This window comes from Lagopus leucura, unplaced genomic scaffold (assembly GCF_019238085.1).
Source record: "Lagopus leucura isolate 7727_CA_CO unplaced genomic scaffold, USGS_WTPT01 Super-Scaffold_100015, whole genome shotgun sequence".
In the NCBI taxonomy this organism is placed as follows: domain Eukaryota; kingdom Metazoa; phylum Chordata; class Aves; order Galliformes; family Phasianidae; genus Lagopus; species Lagopus leucura.
Genome location: NW_024962269.1, coordinates 5,215,820 through 5,235,081, shown reverse-complemented (window position 1 = coordinate 5,235,081; position 19,262 = coordinate 5,215,820). Strand labels below are relative to the sequence as shown.

General features: G+C 38.7%; 1 protein-coding gene across 1 annotated transcript in view; it reads right to left on the bottom strand.

The window, feature by feature from the left end:
* Positions 1-11,856: 11,856 nt before the first annotated feature.
* The window catches only part of PRTG (protogenin), an 80,654-nt gene continuing 73,248 nt past the window's right edge, over positions 11,857-19,262 (bottom strand). The window contains exons 16-20 of the mRNA XM_042876079.1: positions 16,687-16,869; positions 15,406-15,526; positions 14,314-14,479; positions 13,279-13,383; positions 11,857-12,255 (exon numbers count right to left, since the gene is read on the bottom strand). Coding sequence (XP_042732013.1) covers positions 11,857-12,255; positions 13,279-13,383; positions 14,314-14,479; positions 15,406-15,526; positions 16,687-16,869 — 974 coding nt within the window. The remainder of the gene's footprint in view (positions 12,256-13,278; positions 13,384-14,313; positions 14,480-15,405; positions 15,527-16,686; positions 16,870-19,262) is intronic.

The window sequence follows — 19,262 nt, the reverse complement described above, 5'->3', positions numbered from 1 at the left end:
GAATCAGGCAGTCACTGACATTAGCAGATGTTCCCTCGGTACCTTTGTAGAGCTCTCCTGGATTGCATACAACCTCTGTACACAGCACAGTTGCTCTAAGCCAAGTTACAGATGGGTAAATAACATCTTTCTGCACCAAGGAAGAGACAATCTGACTGGAGCAATCTTATTACACTCGTGACAAGGCCAAGCAAAGGAATAGATTTAGTCCACCGATCTGTGGTTCACTGTCTACAATTAAAAATGGCAGATAGTAGTGAGACAAAATACTATTGCTCAGTTCATGGTTACAGAACTCCCAGTTGGATGTAGCAGCTATCTGCTTTTGATATCATTGTACTAGTTTCTCTTTGGAGGATTCTGTTGGGGTTGATTGGATGTATCGCATCTCTTTAAGAAGAATATGGATAGAGCGGTGAGAGCGGGCCAGATTTTAGCCTATTTGTCAGAAGGAACTGTTCATTTTGCTGCCACCTCATACACTTGCCTTTCTCTCCATCCAGATCAGTGGTGGAATTTTTTCAACCACTATTATGGTGCTAAGTAAATTAAGAGCTAAATTAAAGAAGCAGCTAAATTAAATAGCAGCCATGACCAAAATCTTAGTACAGAAGTGTCATTCATGTTTGTATTGGGTGAAGGTGGCAAAGTTTTGACAGTGGAGATGCTGTAGGGGTGGCCTCTGTGAGCAGAGACCAGGAGCTGCTGGTGCCAAGGCCAGTTCCTGGCACCTCCCAAATACAGCCAGCAAGGAACAGCTGCTCCACACTGGAGCAGTTTGTGAAAGACTATAGCCTTCACAGGAAGAGACCCAATGCTAGAGCACGATGAAAGCACGCGGAGGAAGGAGCAAAGGAGATGAAACTATAACTGCCCACAACCTCATCCCTCTGCAACACTCAGTAGAGGAAGATAGAAGAGCTGAGAATGAAGAAGTGAAGTTCAGCCTGGAAAGAAAAGGAGGGAGGGAAGTGTGGTTCTGTTTTTGTCTTTGTTTCTTACTATGCTACTGTTTTTGATTGGCAATAAATTAATCTTCCCCAAGGTGAATATTTTGCACATAACAGTAACTGGCAAGCAGTTTTCCAGGTTTGATTTTGGACCATGAGCTTTATCATCTTATTTTCTTGCCCTGCCCTGTTGAGGAGCAGGAGTGAAAGGGTGGTTTGCTGTGCATCTGGCAGCCATTCAGCACTATCCCACTGCAATGATACAGACATTATTACAGTAAGAACTCATGTCTTTGCAGTAATTACTGAGCATTTCCACAGTTGGCGAGTAAACAAGGAAATGTAGTTGCAAGACAATTGAGGGGACTGCTGCATGACACTGTGTGCTATGCCAGCTATAGCTTTAGTCCTCATTTTTAAGGAAAATATTTACTGGAATGTAGTAGCAAAAAACCTGAAAGCTACTTTGAACAAGTAACAATGTCTGAGTAATAGGAGATCTGCTGGGAAGAAACAGAAAACAGCTGCTGTCTGAATTTGTGGGTCTGTATACTGTGAAAGAAAGGAAAATGCAGCTAAAGCAACAGAAATCAAAATGAAAGAAAATATATCACAAGCATCTCTCTGTTAGAAAATGCATTTAAAAACACCAACAAAACAGTATGAAATCTCAAAATCTTGCTATCCTTCAGGAGGAGATTATGAATCAAACTTAATTGCCTCTTTTGCTTATTGAGCAACAAAAATAAGGAAAAACACAAGAAAAGATAACTAAATATGCCTAAGCACAGTGTGACCTAGTTACGTAGATGCTCTCACCCATTACATCTGAGAGCAGCTTCCTTAATCCCCAGGCTAAAATTCACAGGAAATCCAGGATTTTGAGAGAAGAACGTGGAACTAATTATTTAAAATATATGTTATCTGTCCACAAACACCAGACTGGATTTAATTGCTTGACATGTATTATGTCTAGTGGGTACAATTTGAAATCTGAAACTTATAGACAGACATTTTAGGGAGCTATACATCACAATTTCTACAGGAATTCTGTCATTTAATTAACTGCAACTTTAGGGCTTGGCTGTATTTATTTATTTTTTTTAACCTAACTGAGCCACAGAAGAGAAACATCACCACAAACCTTCTTGAATGCTATAACAAGTTATGGAGTGCTGCTATTAAAAGACTTTCCAGTCAACCCAACTACAAAAGCAACCTCATCACCTGAGCTGAAATTTCTAAATCATAGGGCATGATGCAAGCCGCCACACTTCGCTGGGTGCCAGGGTGTTTATCCCACGTGTAGCCAGTGCTCCAATGCTAATCATGGAGGCAGTCTAGGCTCACGTGTACCACTGAGCCTTTATTCACAATGGCAAAAGTGAACTCCGGGGTTGCACTATAAAGACTTTCAGTGTGCAGACCCTCATCACTGATTTTATCTTACCATATGAAGATCACAAAGCTTGAGATGCAGTAGAAGAAACAAACAAACAAAAAAAAAAGACAAAAAAAAAAAAAACCACCACCCCACAAATAAATCAGGCTGCTTTCCTCCTTAACGTGGTCATCTTTCTGTAAAGATCTGTATAAGCCAGTATTAGAATGCATTCCTCTTACAAGCCAGAGGTTGTCTTGCTTTCTGTTACAAAAATAATTTTGAGATACTTTGAAGACAAGCTTAGAGTTGACTTTCCCCTTGAAGTTGGAAAGTTGATGTCAAGTCATTCCTTCTGCCTTGACTTCATAGGTTTTGTGTTTTATCTGGTAGAGACCAAGCTGTTACTGACTTATAAATACTCAGAATCTATTTCAAAGAATGATGGTTGCCAAAATTCATGATATATTCTCTAATAGAAAATAATTATGTATTTATTTTACAGTCTGTTCTGTGAACTATCTTACTTGAAACTTAAATTGTGTAACCTAATGTAGGAAGGCTGTGAGGAAGCAGTCCAGTGGGATTACTTTAAGCCAATATGACTATAAACTGCAAAAAGTGAGGAGCCAGCATATCTTAAGCTCTGCCACTCATCCCTTGGGAATAGCTTTCAGCAAACCAGAGGAGTTATTTTCCTAGACCAGCAAATCAAAATCCAATTTGTTAATGGCTGTAAGCGAGCTACAGCATGAGCAACACTTTTCCTGCTTTCATGTGGTGCTACCACTTTGTAGCCCAGCCATAAATTTGCTGCTTAATTCATGAAAATCCTTTTCTCCCAGTATATTGCTATGCAGATAAAAGAAAATTCAAAGCTCTTCTATTAACATGACCCCTGCATAGTTCCCACTCTATTATAACTTTACTTCCAGCTAAAGGGGAATCCAGTGTTTTGGGCACTGATTTCATACTGGGCAGAATAATAGGAGCCCACCAAAATTCCACCCTTCAGAATTGAGATGACCATATTATCTAACATCCCTTGCACCCACTTGGACTTGGATCAAGTGACGCTCAAGTTCTCTCTCCACAGAAATTGAGGGACTTGCACAACCTTGCAGCACTGCCAGAAAACCATCTCAACTTGTTCTTGTTGGCTAGATAGGGATTTGTGCTACATCTCACTGTAGTACTGTGGCAGCTTGATTCAGGCTCTTCCAGGAGCAAATGTCCTGTTGCCAGGACAAGGGCAGAAATCTGCGAGGTAGGAATTGGCACCCAAACTTTCCTGAGCGCCCCCAGCCCTCTACTGCCAGCTAGAAATAATCCTAAAGTTAGTAAGAACTGCTAGATCCTCAGTTTTGGCATTTTCTGTATGTCTCAGTTGAGCATGCCTGTGTAAATAGGAAGCTTTTTTGCATGGTAGCTTTTGTGGTCAAATCTGTGCTCTGTTTAACTGAGGCTGTAGCACACTGGCATGTGTAGAGAGGCAGGTTTAAGTCCAACTGCAACACAGACATCTAGAGCATTATCACCTACAGCTTCCCTCATACTGACAGAGGACACAGTACTGTCTGGCACCAATCCCCAGTTGATAATTGTAGATGAAGGAAAAATACACCCATAGTACAGCCACAGAGCCTGCTTCTTAAAAGAGATGTCACTTTTACCTGCTGGTTGAAATGAGTAGGACAGGGAGAGGAGTTCATCCATGAAGAACTGTTGCTCACCTGTTGCAGTGCAAGGGGTGTCTCACACATACCTGATGTACTGCCACAGCTGCAGGGAGCATCCTTTCCCTCCCTGTTCTGCTTTCCCACTTGGTGAGGGCTGAGCAACCTGCAGAGCACGACAGAAAGTTAGCTTTTGTATTCCAAAATATCAGTCCTCTTATCCAAAAAAACAGATGAGCAAAGACAGTAGACTGACGTCTGTGTAAAGCTAAACAAAGAAACAGCAGTGTTGGAATTTCAGTTAATGGGGCCATTCAATGTAAGTGTCCCACTGAGTTCACCTACCTGAAGCTCAGATGTTTGGATGGTGGCAGACAGCACACAGGTGATGTGGCATTAGGTCACAGAACAATGTTTTGCTTTGAAGCTTTCTTTTGCAAACACCTCGAAAAATGGGGCTTTGTTATTTATTTACTGCTAATGAAAATGAAGATTCTGGGCTGTAAAATGTGCTTAAAAGCAGTACATTAATAAGGAACTGCAGGTGGTTCCCATTCTCACTGAAAGAAAGAATGACATCTCTGATGGATGGTATTGATAGAGCTTTCACACCACTGGGCAGTTCAGAACTGACTGCTCTCAAATTGTTAGAATTTTTTATTGTATTTTTAAATGTAATGTATTTCCATTCGTAATTAACATCTATTCATTTCAACAAATACTCATAGTACTTTGTTATCCTTTCAGCATGGACCTAATTTTCTCAGTTATCTCTGAAGAATAATTTGTCATCGTTCCTATCTTCAAAATAAGGAATAATGAATTTTGAATTTGAGTTTGTTTTATAAATAGACACTACAGCTGCTACTCTAATGCTCCCACGAATAAATGTCCTATAAGCTACCCAACTAGGCGTAACTGTTCCATCAGCAAACTCTGCAGGTAAGAACACTGTGATTCCTAAAGAAGCAGTATGAGGCTTTTCAGTTCTTCTTTCTCATCTGAGAGTTCAAAAGAAGAAAGAAAGTCATCACAGACTATAGAATCCAGGGTGCCCAACTCATCAGCACGAGGTGCTGCTAGTGGAAAGTCTCAGCTTCTGACTGCAGGCAGCTGTTAGCACCTGTCCCACTGGGAAACAATCATCACTGGTGACTTGCCACTCTGTAGTAACCATCTGCTTGCTGACACTTCTAAGAGGCATCAGTTTCCCAGCGATGTGCTTTCTTGGGTGCTGCCACCGCCTCTCACAGCATTCTCTGCTGACATCCTCAGGTTGATACAAATCCCATTTGCAGTGACAGTGGGGCGGTACAGTATTTGCAAGATAAAGGAAAAGCTACAGCATTAAAAAGAACAGAATCTTGAGGCCCTCAATTCTGTAGCTGCCATTTCTTAGGAACGCACACAGCATGCCTTGCCTTCAGTCCTAGGGCTGCACGCGTCTCGTGTCTAGGGAGCACACACAGCATGTCTTCTGTCTACGAGATGCATGCATAACGTAGTAATTACTGTGGTTTCATTTCCAGTAGCAGATCTGCATGGGTACCACTGCTCTAATTGCAACTCTGTACCTAATTCACCGAACCACCTGGACAAGTTGCTTTGAAGTGACAGTAGTCAACCAGCTAGCAACAGAAACCTTTTAGTCTCATTTGATTCAATTTCCCTGCTCATTTAACTCGACTTACTTTTGTCTAGCAAATTGCCATTTGTAAAAATAGTAATTTGGCTTTCAACCAACCACAACAGCATTTTCATGGTCTTGTTATGTGTTGAAATACCAGGTTCATCAGTCAGCAGGTGCAGAAATGGTAGGAAAAACTTAGTGGTGTGGCTTTGTCAGCAGCTTTCCAAGCTTTTGTGAGAACAACCGTGCTTAGAACTACAACTTCCACCTCCACTGCAAGTAAACTACAACAAAGACCATGCACGGCTGTTTGACAGTAGTGGAGTCAAGACTGAGTTTTTAGGTAGGAAATGATTTCAGATACATAAATGGGATATAAGTACACACTTGGGAAACTTCTATCCGTTCCGATGATAAGCAATGTCCGGTTTACTTTCCACCTCATTTTTCGACTGCTAAATCCCTGCAGCTCCTCAGCCTAAAATGAGGAACTGTATTATATTTTCCTGGTTTCAGCCACTAGTCAAAGATGATGAAAATAAAATATTTTTCAAGTACCATTTTACTAAGGAAAACTTTTATTTCAACTGTGCAATCAATCAGTATTTAGACAGCAGTTTCATAAACATTTGGCATTTAAACTTCTATTAATTTTTGGCATGACCTTGGGGTAATATATAAACAACCCTGAAGAGGAAAAAAGAAACAACACACTAGGTAACATGTACTAGAATGCTAGAAAAAGAAAAATCCACATTATTAAACAAAATATATTTTTTAAAGACATTAAAAAGTTACATTCGAATCAGGGCAAACATTAGCTTCCCTCATGCAATGGAATTCATGGAGCTGATCCCCTGAGACAAATATAAAATTAATACAATTCAGCTCCATCCTCCATTAGCCAGTTAGCTATTGCTGCCCTTAGAAGAAAATGGCACACGGAGTGAAAGGATCCAGAACACCACAATGTGAGATACATACCTGGCTCCTACACTGGCAATTCATTACAACTTGGATGAAAAAAAAAACAACACAACCAAAAACAAAAACCAAACACAAAAACACAACAACAACAAAGAAGCCAAACAACCAAAAAGCAATATTTTGTATACGTTTTTCACATACAGTCAGTCTTTATGAAAACAAACCAGACAGATGCAATGTATGTATATGTAACCTTGCAAAGCTAAAAATCTCCAGGAACTCAGCTTGGAGTGTTCCACCACAGCAGAATTTTAGCCACGTGTTTATACCCTTTTTGAACAATTCAGGACCAGCCTTGGTGTAACACTAGAGAAATCCCAAAGAAATAACCCTACTCTGCAGTGTGGAGAACTGAGCAGAATTTGAGCCAAATTGAATTTGTGTATCTTCCAGATGGGCTTCTCATTAACAGCAAGCAACTTCATTCTGGACTCTCTTTGAAAGAAAATATTTTTTTGTAAACACAGGTTCCAAAAGATACAGTTACAAAAATAGTAGAGTTTTAACTTGTTTTTAGCGAAAGGTGATCAATGTTTCCTGCAGACAAATTCCTCTGCTTTAAAGATTATCTGATATTAGCAAGGCTGCATTGTCAGCAACCAAGAAGTGTGCAGCAACTGTTCAAGCTAAGAACTACATCTTTTAACAATCATTAGGTGCAGTTCAGCTTTCAGTTTTAACACTCAGTAAATTGGTTTGTCAGAATACAGCCAAAATTACACTTGTACAGCTCTCTTTTCATTTGGTGCTAAACATGGAATACCCTACAGAACCAAGCAATGCTCCCCACGTTAGGAGATGGACTTTTCCCTGCCTAAACTTCATTCAGTAACAAAATGAGTGAGAGTTCTGGTCTGGTAGCTTTGATTTCTGCTCACAGTAACATGTTACTCAGATCAGTGAGCCGTGGTAACTGCTCTTGTGTATGCTCAGGTTGCAGCAAATGCAAAGTCTTTCAAGTTGGCCTAGCTTGCAATGTAAGAGTTAAATTGACTCAAAGTACTCACTCTTCACTAAAGGCTAACACTGCATGTATGGAGAGCTACAGTGGGCCACTGGTATACGGTAACTTGCTGTCCTATAAAAAAAAAAAAAGCCAATTTTTGGTAAGAATTCCTTCCTTTAAAAATATTAACAATAGCACTGTGAATATCTTAAAAAAAAAAAAAAAAAGCTGTTTTTGTTTGTCATACAAACTGAAATCAAATTTAATTCTCCCACTGACTTAAAAAGACAGAGGGTGAGGACTCTCATGTGGATAAGCTCATACTCTATGGCAAGGGAATAAAACTAAAGAGGGAAGGAAGTATTAAATATAATGAAAATTACAGAAATTTCTCACAACTCCTTTCTGCTAAAATCCAATTAAACTGAAAATGCACAGCCAATATAAGAAATTATTAAAATGATATGTAGATTTTTCAAGTTTCTCTTACAAAAGCAGAGCTTTAAGAAAAAAATGCTACTTACAGGCCAAAAATCTGCACAACATACACATTCCCAGTTTTCCTAGATAGAAAGTTCTTGGTATAGCAGGAAGAAAGTACACAAGTGTGACTGTGGGCAGCTGGAGCATTTAGGTTTGAATGCGGGTCCTGCAGAGCAGGCACTGCTGTAACAGTAGAAGGGCAATCACTGTCCTCACTTGAAAACACAGCACGGTAAACCACTCTCAGATTTTCTCTCCATGTTTTTGACGCTTTTCAAGCCACATCAACCGTAACATTTTTCATTTGTTTGTAAAGTACAAAGGTTGCATATACACTCATTACACCAGCCATGGCTCTTTACTTCTTAATACACTTCAACAGAATCAATTCACACAGTGTAACACTAAATTCCACATTTATGTTCATCTTTCAGAACATAATTAATTCAAAATTTAAAAATGATAGTGTTTTCTCCAGAACTCAGTTTCTACAGACATAAGCAAGAAAAATCACTGGAAAATCTGTAACTTGTTTTGTCTGCTTTGTTCTGCCAGCTCTTCGTACGTAAATGGAATTAATAACTCTATGAAAAACTCATTTCCTTAGACTGTAATGAGTATAAACTTTTTGGCAAGTTGATGTCTAATATTACATACTTTGGCTTCAAGGATACAGAGCATTTAAATGCTGAGACTGATTTTGCACTGTTAAAATCACAGAGAATTCTGCTACTTCCTCAGTTCAGTAGAGGAAGTATAGATTTCTATGCAATTCTTCTAGAGTTCTCTCTGCTTCATACTGACACAACCATTCTCTTGCAAAATGCAGTAATTAATGATAGAATGTTTTTTGAGAAATTTTGAGAAGACTTTTTTTGCTCTGTAGTCAATTTGCAAATTCTTAGTAAATGTGACACAGTAAAGGGAAGTATGTGAATGCAGACTGAATTCTGGAGAATTTTATTATATTTGGTTAACATAAAAATAAAGTAGAAGAATAATTAATGTCTAACTAAGCTTGCCTATATGCTGAGGTAACCTTAAATATCTTTGGTTTTCTTTATTTGCTGATAAAAAGTACCTTAATTAAAAAAAAAAACAAAAAAAAAAAACAAAGCCACCAACTGTTTATTAGAATTCTGGATGCTTTGCACTCTAGTAAATCAGATATTTCAATCTCTTTGGCTACTGAATTTTATATTAGACTGACAAATTTTATATGAAGCCTATTTCTCTCAAATTCTCCATGCATTAAACTACAGAACAAGTTTTTGGACGAAAAAGTTTAGAATTTAAAGTATCTGCCTGTAATGAAGGTCATAAAATTACAACAAATTATCAGTACTTACAGCAAACAAATCTTTGGAGAAGCAAATAGTTACCATCTGCATATCAGCTCTTTCTGAATGAAACTAACAAAAGAGGCTACTCTGAAAGATGAAGTGTGAAACTTCATGCTACAATTACACATTCTTAATCTAGTTTCAGTTAATTCACACTTTACCTAACTAGAAACAGTACTCTGCTCTACACTAAACATTCTGCCTGATGAGATAAAAAATAAATCTTTGGTGAAAAGGTTTTCTTTTTCTTCAGCAAGTAGAAAAAATCTGTTCGAAAATATATATATTTTTAATACTGTATTGTTGATCAACTACATGCTGAAGAAAAAAATTACACTTGGAAGTCTTTGGAAGTATCTGCTGGTATTATTATAATTTTCTTTAAAGGCTCTTGTAACAACAAGGTAGTTAAAACTGTAAAAACATACAACTCGTCTATGCAATCAACTACTACAATTAGTGGAAGCCCTACTGTTGGTTTTTTTCTTGTTAGTAACTACTTATACAATAAAATGTATTCAGCTCTTCAAACCTATAGCTTTTAACTAGTTCAATTATTATAGGAAAATATGCAGCTTCCTTTTCTTCTACGGAAAATTCTTTGGTACAAGATTATTTTCAAAGCCTTTAAGTCAAATGGTTATGAAAAGGTGAACAGGTTCTTTCTGATTCTGAACTAGCAAACAGTTACAAGTTTAAGAACTACAGTAACTACAGGATGATTTGTGAAAAGAAGTACAGAACAGCAGGGCTTACTGATGACTTTCTGACCACCTTTTGATACATACAGAACAATACCAAAGTCAGCCCGGCCTACCAGAGGAGTTCCACCAGACTTAAATGGAGCCAGGAGCTCCCATGGTTGCTTTCTCACAATATTACATTTTAAACTTTTTTTTTTTTTTTTCTTTTTTTTTTTTTTTTAAAGTAAAATGAGGAAAGCAGAGAAGAGGACTGGATAGTTATATAGGCAAGTTTATAACATTGGATGAATCCAACCTCCTCCCTCTCTCTCTCCTCCTCCCACCCCCATTAAGAAATAAAACACGATACCCTGTCAGTTTGCTCCACATTTTCATGAGGCAGCTCAAAGTAACAAACTGTTCCCTGAGTACAGGAAAAACAAACAAACAAACAAACACCACAACACACTAGAATAACTTTTAAAAGAGGTAGTATCAAACAGGAATTGTATGGGTTCAAGGCAGTAGCACTACTTGTGTCCTTCAACAGACTCTTCAACTAAAGCTCTGGCTTTTTATTTCTCATGGTAGAGTTTTAGATAGGCTTATGTCACTCCCTGAGCTAAAATTCCTGGCTAACAGCATACTAAGCAAAGGCAAGGATCAGGGTTGCAAAAAACAAAAACAGCTCTGAGGCATACGATGATGCTAGCAGGGCTTCTCAGCATTCAAAGCTGAGTAAAAAATGAACTATGAGCTCATGATGCAGTTTACTTACAACATCTAAGAAGCATTTAAGGCATCTTTCCAAAATCCAAAGCAACTTTATAAATACTAAAAAGGCATAAGGCAAATCAGTCATTTCATTATATATAATGCAAGGCACCACTGCTAAGAAGTACTGCAACACCAGAGTACTCAGCATTATCATCTGTTCCATGTCTCTTAGGCAGAGTCAAACTGCTTGGAAATACTGAATACTTCTTCATTTTGCCATGCTTTTTAGCATTAATTGTCAATAAATTGATAGCATTTGTCCACATTTGAGTGGGGAACTCAATGTGCCCTAGAGCCCTAAGGGTACATCCTGTCAGCAGTCGTTGGCACAAGTTTCTGGGGAAAGGCACTGTTGTAGGCTTCCTGGAGCTAATGGAAATCAAGAGGTACAAAAGATTTCACGTGGCTGTTCAAACGGAAGTACCAACTCCAATTTCTGCAGTTTTTGAACATTGTTTAGATCAGCCACATTAAAACATTACATCTTCTATTCTGAGATATCCTTCTTTTTAAAGGCAGAGCTTCAGCTAAACAATCTTGTTCATCTACCTATACAACTCCCTGGTTACTGAGCATACACGCACACAAACGCACGCATTCTATACACAACTGGAAAAAAAAAGAAACCTAAAATAAAACACTACTAGGAAGTATCATCAGTTCCACAGCTGGGATCAAATAGAACACAAACGAGGTAAAGCAGTTGTATTTCAGAGTTCACCTCTCGGCAAACTGAGGTAGATAGTCAGCAAAAGAGCCAAAAGACTTCCCTTTGCTCCAGTGACATAATTTCAACTCTAGTCAGAAATCTTCTCTGTCCTTTCACATTTGTTGACCATCGAACATTCAAAAGGAATGAGTTAAACAAAAAAAACCAAAACCCATTCAACAGAAATACGGGATCACCTGTTGAGTTAGTCAGGCTTTCCACAATATAACTTTGGCTCCCTGTTCATTGTCCTTCGAACAGACATACACTGCAAGAATGTCTGATGTGGTCCTAAGGGTGTGAGTTTTGCACTGCAGAGTGGATCTGAAGAGGTGAGGTAGCAGGCTGGTCAGCAGCAAACAGCAGGGGTGATTCTTTGCTGTTACTTACGGTAGAATTCATCACGTTCTTACCCAAGTCACTGCTTACAAAAGGACTGGTAGCACAAGGAGTGGCACTTGTCACAGAGGAGAGGTGTATCTCATCATTGGACTCATGTGAAAATCTTCCAGAGTCACCAGTCTCATGACTTCCTTCGCTGTTGGCTGAATGCTCTGTATCAGCAGCAATACTGAACGGCACCTGGAAGTTAGAATGCTGGCCAGGAGAGCTGGGGGAGTCATCCTCACTTATCAGCACAGTAGTACCTGGCTGATACAGACACACTGCCTGGACAAATCTTCTCTGAGGCTATATAAAAAGCAGAGAGGAAAAGGTCATTCAGCCCCTGAAAAGCTACAAAATAATTTCAATTTTTACTGCAATTTCTAGCTCCAATTCAACCAGAGTGCTTCCAATAGCACTTGAATGGAACAACAATCCGGGCTTTGCTACAGGAGATTAAGAAGAATCAGTTTCAAACCTTGCTCACTCTTTTCTCTTCCATACTAAATGATACAATCTTTTCTTGCTAAGCATGGCTTATCAAGGACGGTTTCATTGGAAAGATCTCAATAGTTTTATTTTAAAATATACTCGGTCAAGCTGTTCCCCATCCCTTCATGCATATTACTTAAGCATTTCCCCCTTGGGTCACAGCAAGAATTTTGCTCACAGAAACATCAGAAATGTACAGCTGCTCTAGCTTTATTATTCCTTAAACATACAAAAACACAATACGATTTAGTACTCTGTAAAAATAAGATAGTGCAAATTCACATCTATGGAACATCTATCATGTTCAGGATTTGGTTTAACATTTCAGTTTTGAACTGACATTTTTCTAATTCAATTAGCACGTCCATTCAGGGCACCTGAATTTAGAATCAAGGTAGTTATAGCTCAGATTCTACATTTCTTCAGTACTTTGGATAAATCACTGGTTTCTCATTGGTTCAACAAACATAAGGTTTTAGCTGTCAGGATAGCAGGGGATTTTTAGATATTTATGCTTAATTTGCATTTATACAAAGTCTCTGCAGGTGTACTGTAAATGCTTTGCACAGACAGTATACAGAAATCTGTCTGCTCACAAAAGAGAACAGGCGAGAAAGTCATCAGTTGACTACAAAGAGTTAAAATATTTGACAACTTGGGACAGAAAATGAAAAGTCCACATGACTTTGCTACAAGGTAGAACACAATCAACCTTAACAGAAGTAGAACTATTCTATCAAAAATTAGACCAGTAATGCAGACACACAGAAAACTCCTTAAATTCCTTTGCAAACAGAGGGTAGTAAAGACTGTGTCTCTGCACATTAGACCAGTTACCTCCTCTGTCTTCATCTTCTTAGTATCCTGGAAGAACAGCCACCTCTTCTTGCAGTTGGCCTTTGTGACAGGCCCATAGCTGTTAATAATAAGATCGGATCCTCCCTACAAAGAAAAGAGAGGAAGAGAGATAGACGTTTATCTTAACAGAATTAATTTCTAAGAGATTTGAACATATGTCTCTATTCCTACCTATTGGCTCCACATTGAAAATAAAGACAACCAAAGTCTTTCTTAATGCTCAGTTTTCTGTGGTCTAGTATTCATCTACTGCCTGAGATGAGTGAAGACCAGTCCCACTGAATCTGGCAGATTCACAGCCTGAACTCACAGGTATGATACCACAAACATAGAGCAAACAATTCCAGTCACTGTTCCTATTCTAGTCTCGAGTGTCCGTGTCTGCACTGAGCTCAATTTCCATTGTTTTCCAGCTCTTGCCTACTTCTTCAAAGAACAGCTCAAATCAAGTTTGCAGTATGTATGGGATATGCCTTAAATCAGTACATCTGTATGTGAAAGAAATCTAATAGATTCTACACATCCACCGACACTTCCTGCCATCTAGACTAATCTATAATTTGGCATATGTAACTGCCCTACCAGTAAAAATACAGGAAGATATTTAATACCTCTTTTGTGTCTCACTTGACTAGATTGTACATCGGCACTGACTTTAACTAGAAGCCAAAAAGGACACTTACCTATCTCCTGGTCTTAGAATAGAAGCTCCAGACTAGCCATCCCACCACCCCTAAGCTGATGGACCTTTTATCCTCTGACAGTGTGCCAGAGCCACAATTGGCATTCTGCAGAGTACAGTTTAAGACAAATGTTTTAAAGCTCTAGCTGAACTTCAAAATGAGTCTTGAAAATTTGATCCTGGATTGCCAGCCACACCTGTGCCTGTCCCATCAGAAAAAAGCCGCTGTGGATTTGTAGTGTAGATATTTTAATTTTGACAGAGATTCAAATGTTGTAACAATAAATTACAAGGAAAGATTTCTGTTTTGGTAGAAAATAAAGCTCAAGTACCTTAGCATCAACGAAGCTGTTTCCCACTATCATTGGCAACAAGGATTCTGCGTTCTCTGCCATTCCTTCAATGCTCTTCTCCACCTCATTAGCACTGGCTAATGAGATGTTGGTATGTGACAGCCGATCAGTGCTTTGCTGCACAGGTTTAGGAGCAGATGTTTTCCTACGCAATGTTAAGTAGGGATAAAATTGACCCATAGGAAGAAAATACATAGAATCAAGGATAAAATTCAAGGCTATTATTAATCAAGCAACATTGGTATATTCTTAGCATCTACATTTTGTTACGCGATACTCCCAATTCTCATGAAATTTAAATGTTATTGCTTGTGACAAAAATAACATCTGCTTCCAGTTAATCATGCACAGGCTACAAGCAGAAAGGAATTCTCATGATTACTAATGTTACTTGGGTGAAGTAACCACTATTGATACTAAGATCTTTCCACCTTGCTACCCAGAGACTGTCTCTGAAAACATATTTTCTTCTGAGCATGTGCTAAAAACCTGTTACTAAAATACACTTTCAGACAGTTTTTAAATTACATATTTTTAGTAATTTATATTTGTTCTGATCCTACAGTTATGAAAAGTCACTAGGACCAGGTTAGGTCTCACAGCAGCTGACGACAAGGAAAACGGATGGTGGCCTGCACCAGTGCGGTGAAACTGCCTTATGGATCTGCTTCATGGCAAAGTTCAGCAGCACTAACGGGTCAAAGCCTTGCAAACCAGATCTGGACAGACTGCAGGGTTAAGCATGAGGAACAGATGATGTAAAGCAGCATGTTTATCTGACTCAAAAGGCTCTTTTATTTGGGAAGATGCCTTGTATTTAGTTCTCAAAGCATTACTGACTCCCTCTGTGGGTTCTTCTATCTTTTCATTGTAGAAAGGCCCCAAGCAGAATAGGAAGAAGAGCCAACATAAGGAGAGGCTTTGCTTCCACTTTTGCTGGGAAGATGTGAAAAGACCAAGCTCTTCAAAGAACTTAGTACTGTTGGAGAAGAATGCATGTCTTAAGTGACTTGTGCTCATATACAAACAGGGTGTTGAAAAAGATCTCACACTTCAAGAACAAAAACGTACCTGGCTTTACTGCGATAAATTAAGATCAGGATGCAGATAAGGATGCAGGTCAGGGCTATGCAAACCCCAACAACAATGCCAGTCATCGATTTTTGGTCCAGATGGTAATAGTCAGAATAAGCTATAGTAAAAAAAGAACATTAAAAGGCTCAGTAAGTAGGAAGAGTTACCTCCTGCTCCCTGTCAGGAAATGAATGAACAGAATTACGTTCACAATAACACAGAAAAAAGAGATTTCCAGACATTCTCTGTCATACATTTTGACTCTTCTGAAGAAAAAGCTTATAACCCAAATAAAGCAGTGTACGTAGCAATGATGGGGGGTGGGGGAGGAAGAACAGACAGCCCCATACTACAGTCTCTGCAGTGATCTACAGCACAGAGCAAAGAAGCCCGGCTCCAACCCCTTCCTACTGGATCACAAACAGAAAAGGCTTGGAGAATTCCAGCCACTGTCACCTAGAAAGGTTTTACACTTTGACACCATATGTCTATTACCCTAAACCTGAGTGCATGATTGTAGTTATTCAGGCCTGAAATATAACTGAATTTCAGAAAGGGAGAAAACCTGAGCAAGAAAAATCCCTGTGTGAATCACAATTCAGTGTGTAACGGGAAGGAAAGTTTAGAAGTTTCATATACCTGAATAATTACTAGCTCTGGACTCACAAACATATTTAAAATCTCTGAGAAGTCACTGTGACAAATCCCATTCTGTGACAGACAAGGCCAATTATTCTTCTATTGTTATATGGAGACACCACAGAACTTGCAGTGATTTCCTTAAGGTAGCAAAGTTTGTTCCTTAAAGAGCTGCAGGTGGGGCTGAATTCTTTGGTGAAACCATATGCCAGTATATCACTGACTGACTGGTTGATTTAGGTTGCTGCAATTCTAGGAGCCAGCAAATTTCAACAGATTGATTTGAGACACGATCTAATCTCTGCTGGGCTGTCTGGTTCTAACTGACTCAGTGCTATTGGCATCCCAAACCAAACAAAGGACTTAGAGGAAATGCCTCAGCCAAGTTTGTAAAATCCAAAATAGCTACATATGCCCATTTGACAAGCAAATGTCCAACTTCTATGGAATTAAACCAGTTCTGAGTTGCACTGAGACAGAAATTCCAAAACTGTTTCATTTAGAAAGAAAATGCTACACTGTTAGGACCACTTCACAAAAAACAGAATGGTTTATCCAGAAAGTAGTTGCAAGTGAAAATGAACAGGGATCATTTTTCCTGATACTTGTGATGGAATTAATCAGAACATTGCTACTGACCCGTGGAATCTCCTGAATCCAAGCGTTTAGGCCTCTGATTAGACTCTGATGTCTCCTTTGGCAGGACAGCAAGTTCCACCACATTTGAGAAGGGTCCTTCTCCCACTTCATTGGAGGCTGCTATTTTAACCAAGTAGACATTTCCTGCTACAAGATTTTCCAGCAAAGCCATAGTCATTGCTCCTGTGAAAATATTAATATACAGTTCCAGTTAAACAATAGGAACAAACTGAGATTTTTTCACCACTGTACCTCTAAGGAGATGCCCCAGTTGTTAGCCAGACTTTCAGCCACAGAAAGCAGAAGAGTAGACATCCCTCATATACTAATTTATATGCCTCCTAGATCTCCTAGATGGAATGGCACTGTACTGTAAATATCAATAAAAGTCATCATATCAACATAATTCATGTTCAGTTTAACAAATTTCGGGACTATTTGGTAAAATGAACAGGACAGACTTGGAAAAGTACATTGCACCATGCCTTTAAAATGAAATTAAACCCTATTTAGACACATGTAGGTTTCCTTGATTACTATGCAACTAAGCTGTGCTACTAAAACATTACAGAAAATGTCTTTCTCATGTGTTGAGGATTCATTTTCTAAGATCACTGCAGGCAGAAGAAATAGATTAAGAACGTGAACAGGATTCACTTGCATTGACATAAGACATACAAAATTTTGTTTTTCCTTCCCTAAACAGTGGCACTTATGGCAGTTACAAGACCAAATCTATCCCGTTTTCTTTCATATATTCCATTCACTTTTTTGGACTTAAATCTAAATTTCAACCTTTCAAATCATCTTCAGAAGTCAGAATTTATAGTATCACAGGAGCATATGAAATACAGAGTTGTTTTGTTAACAGAAAAGACTATACATCTGGCAAAGGAGAATCTACTTCAAAAGCTACTTCAACTCTTCCATAAAAGAAACACCCACTAGCTGAAAGCATTTGAAGTAAAACGTGAGGTATCTGTAACCAAAGGAGCTGTAATATCTAGCACCAGCAAGGGTGAAAGGTCGTGTTTCAATATTAAAGGCTCTTTCCCACCATCTCCTTTCAAACCTGCTGCATTGCTAAAGCAAGTAAGCACTTTGTACTGATTTACTGCACAGCAAGCGTGTAAAGGCTGTAACTTCTGATCCACTTGAAAAGAACTAAGCAAGAGAGGGGGAAGTGGCTGGAGGATAACTCACATCACAGATCAGCAACACACTGCAGCTGTATCTTAATTCTGCCGTGTCTAATACAAGCTTGATCAAACTGGAGGGTTTTTGTTGGTGATGGTTTTGTTTTGTTTTGTTAAGCTGGTGGATTGGTGGAATTTTTCGGGCATCAACTGAAGCCTATGCTAGGACGTTTGTAGGTGATAGCATTGGTTTGTGGGTTTCCTTTTCTTTCTGCTCTGGTTTCATTGGTTGCTTTGTTTTGGGTATCTTTTATGGTATGGGAAATGAACGGGGCTCACATTTCACAAATTTTCTCCAGAAGTTTAGTGTCAAGACAAAACAATGCTGTTCATTGTATAGGATTAGCTGATCTTGATAAAACAAGTGCATCTAAAAGAGCCACACCCTGCCTCTAACTGAAATTACCTGTGAAAGGACTGTCAAAGGAGTATTTGCTCAGTTTCCCCTTTACATAATCATCATCTTTCACAGCTCTCATCTGTACTTGAACTAAGAAATACTGCAGACTGTCCTAACACATCAAGATGCCTGAATTCCATGCCATGCCTCAAATCCAAATGTATCTGTCCAACTACACAATTAGCAATGAACGCTGATGAACACAGTAATGCACTGAGATCTGTAGCTCTCCATTTGTTCATACCCTCCAGCATGCTCAGTACAGGAACACATGCAAATGTTGATTGTTACTGATATCCCCCTCATTTAAAGTATCTATGGTAAAACACAATAGCTTTGTATCACCCCTTCTTTGTAACTTTTAGTAACATAAAACCCACCCGTTCAATCTTCCTCTTACAGTTTGTGAATATTTCAAAAACTCTCTTATCATTTTTTCTCAGGCTTGATAGTCATTTCACTGCTGTTTTTCATAGAAATTTCACACAATTTCTATTGCAGGTCAAGCTAAAAAGCACTATTCTGCCCCAGCAATGACAAAGTGGGACTGCAACTTTACAAAACGGCTGTTGGTTCTCCATCCTCTTTCCAGAAGCAGCGCATGGGACAACCAGCAGTTTTCAACTAAAACAGTTCAGTCTCAATGATGGAAAAAATAATTGTCCTTCATGATTCCACTTCAGAAGTCATTAAGTTTTGTATATTTTCTTATACAGAAAATTTAAAGCATCACTCTCTGGTGACAAGTAAGCTTTCAGCCATGAAACAACAGAACAACAAAATATAACTATTCCTAGGCAACCCTCTTTCTTACACTACTCAGCATACGACTGTACTCCTTAAAGCTCCCTTCCTTGGTTTAAAACATTATTCAAACATTATCTATTCTAACTGCTTCTGCCAATTTTTAATACCAATCTAAGAGCAAATGCCTTTTTTCCTGGCTACAACAGAAACCTGTTCTTGATGGAGCTCTTCAA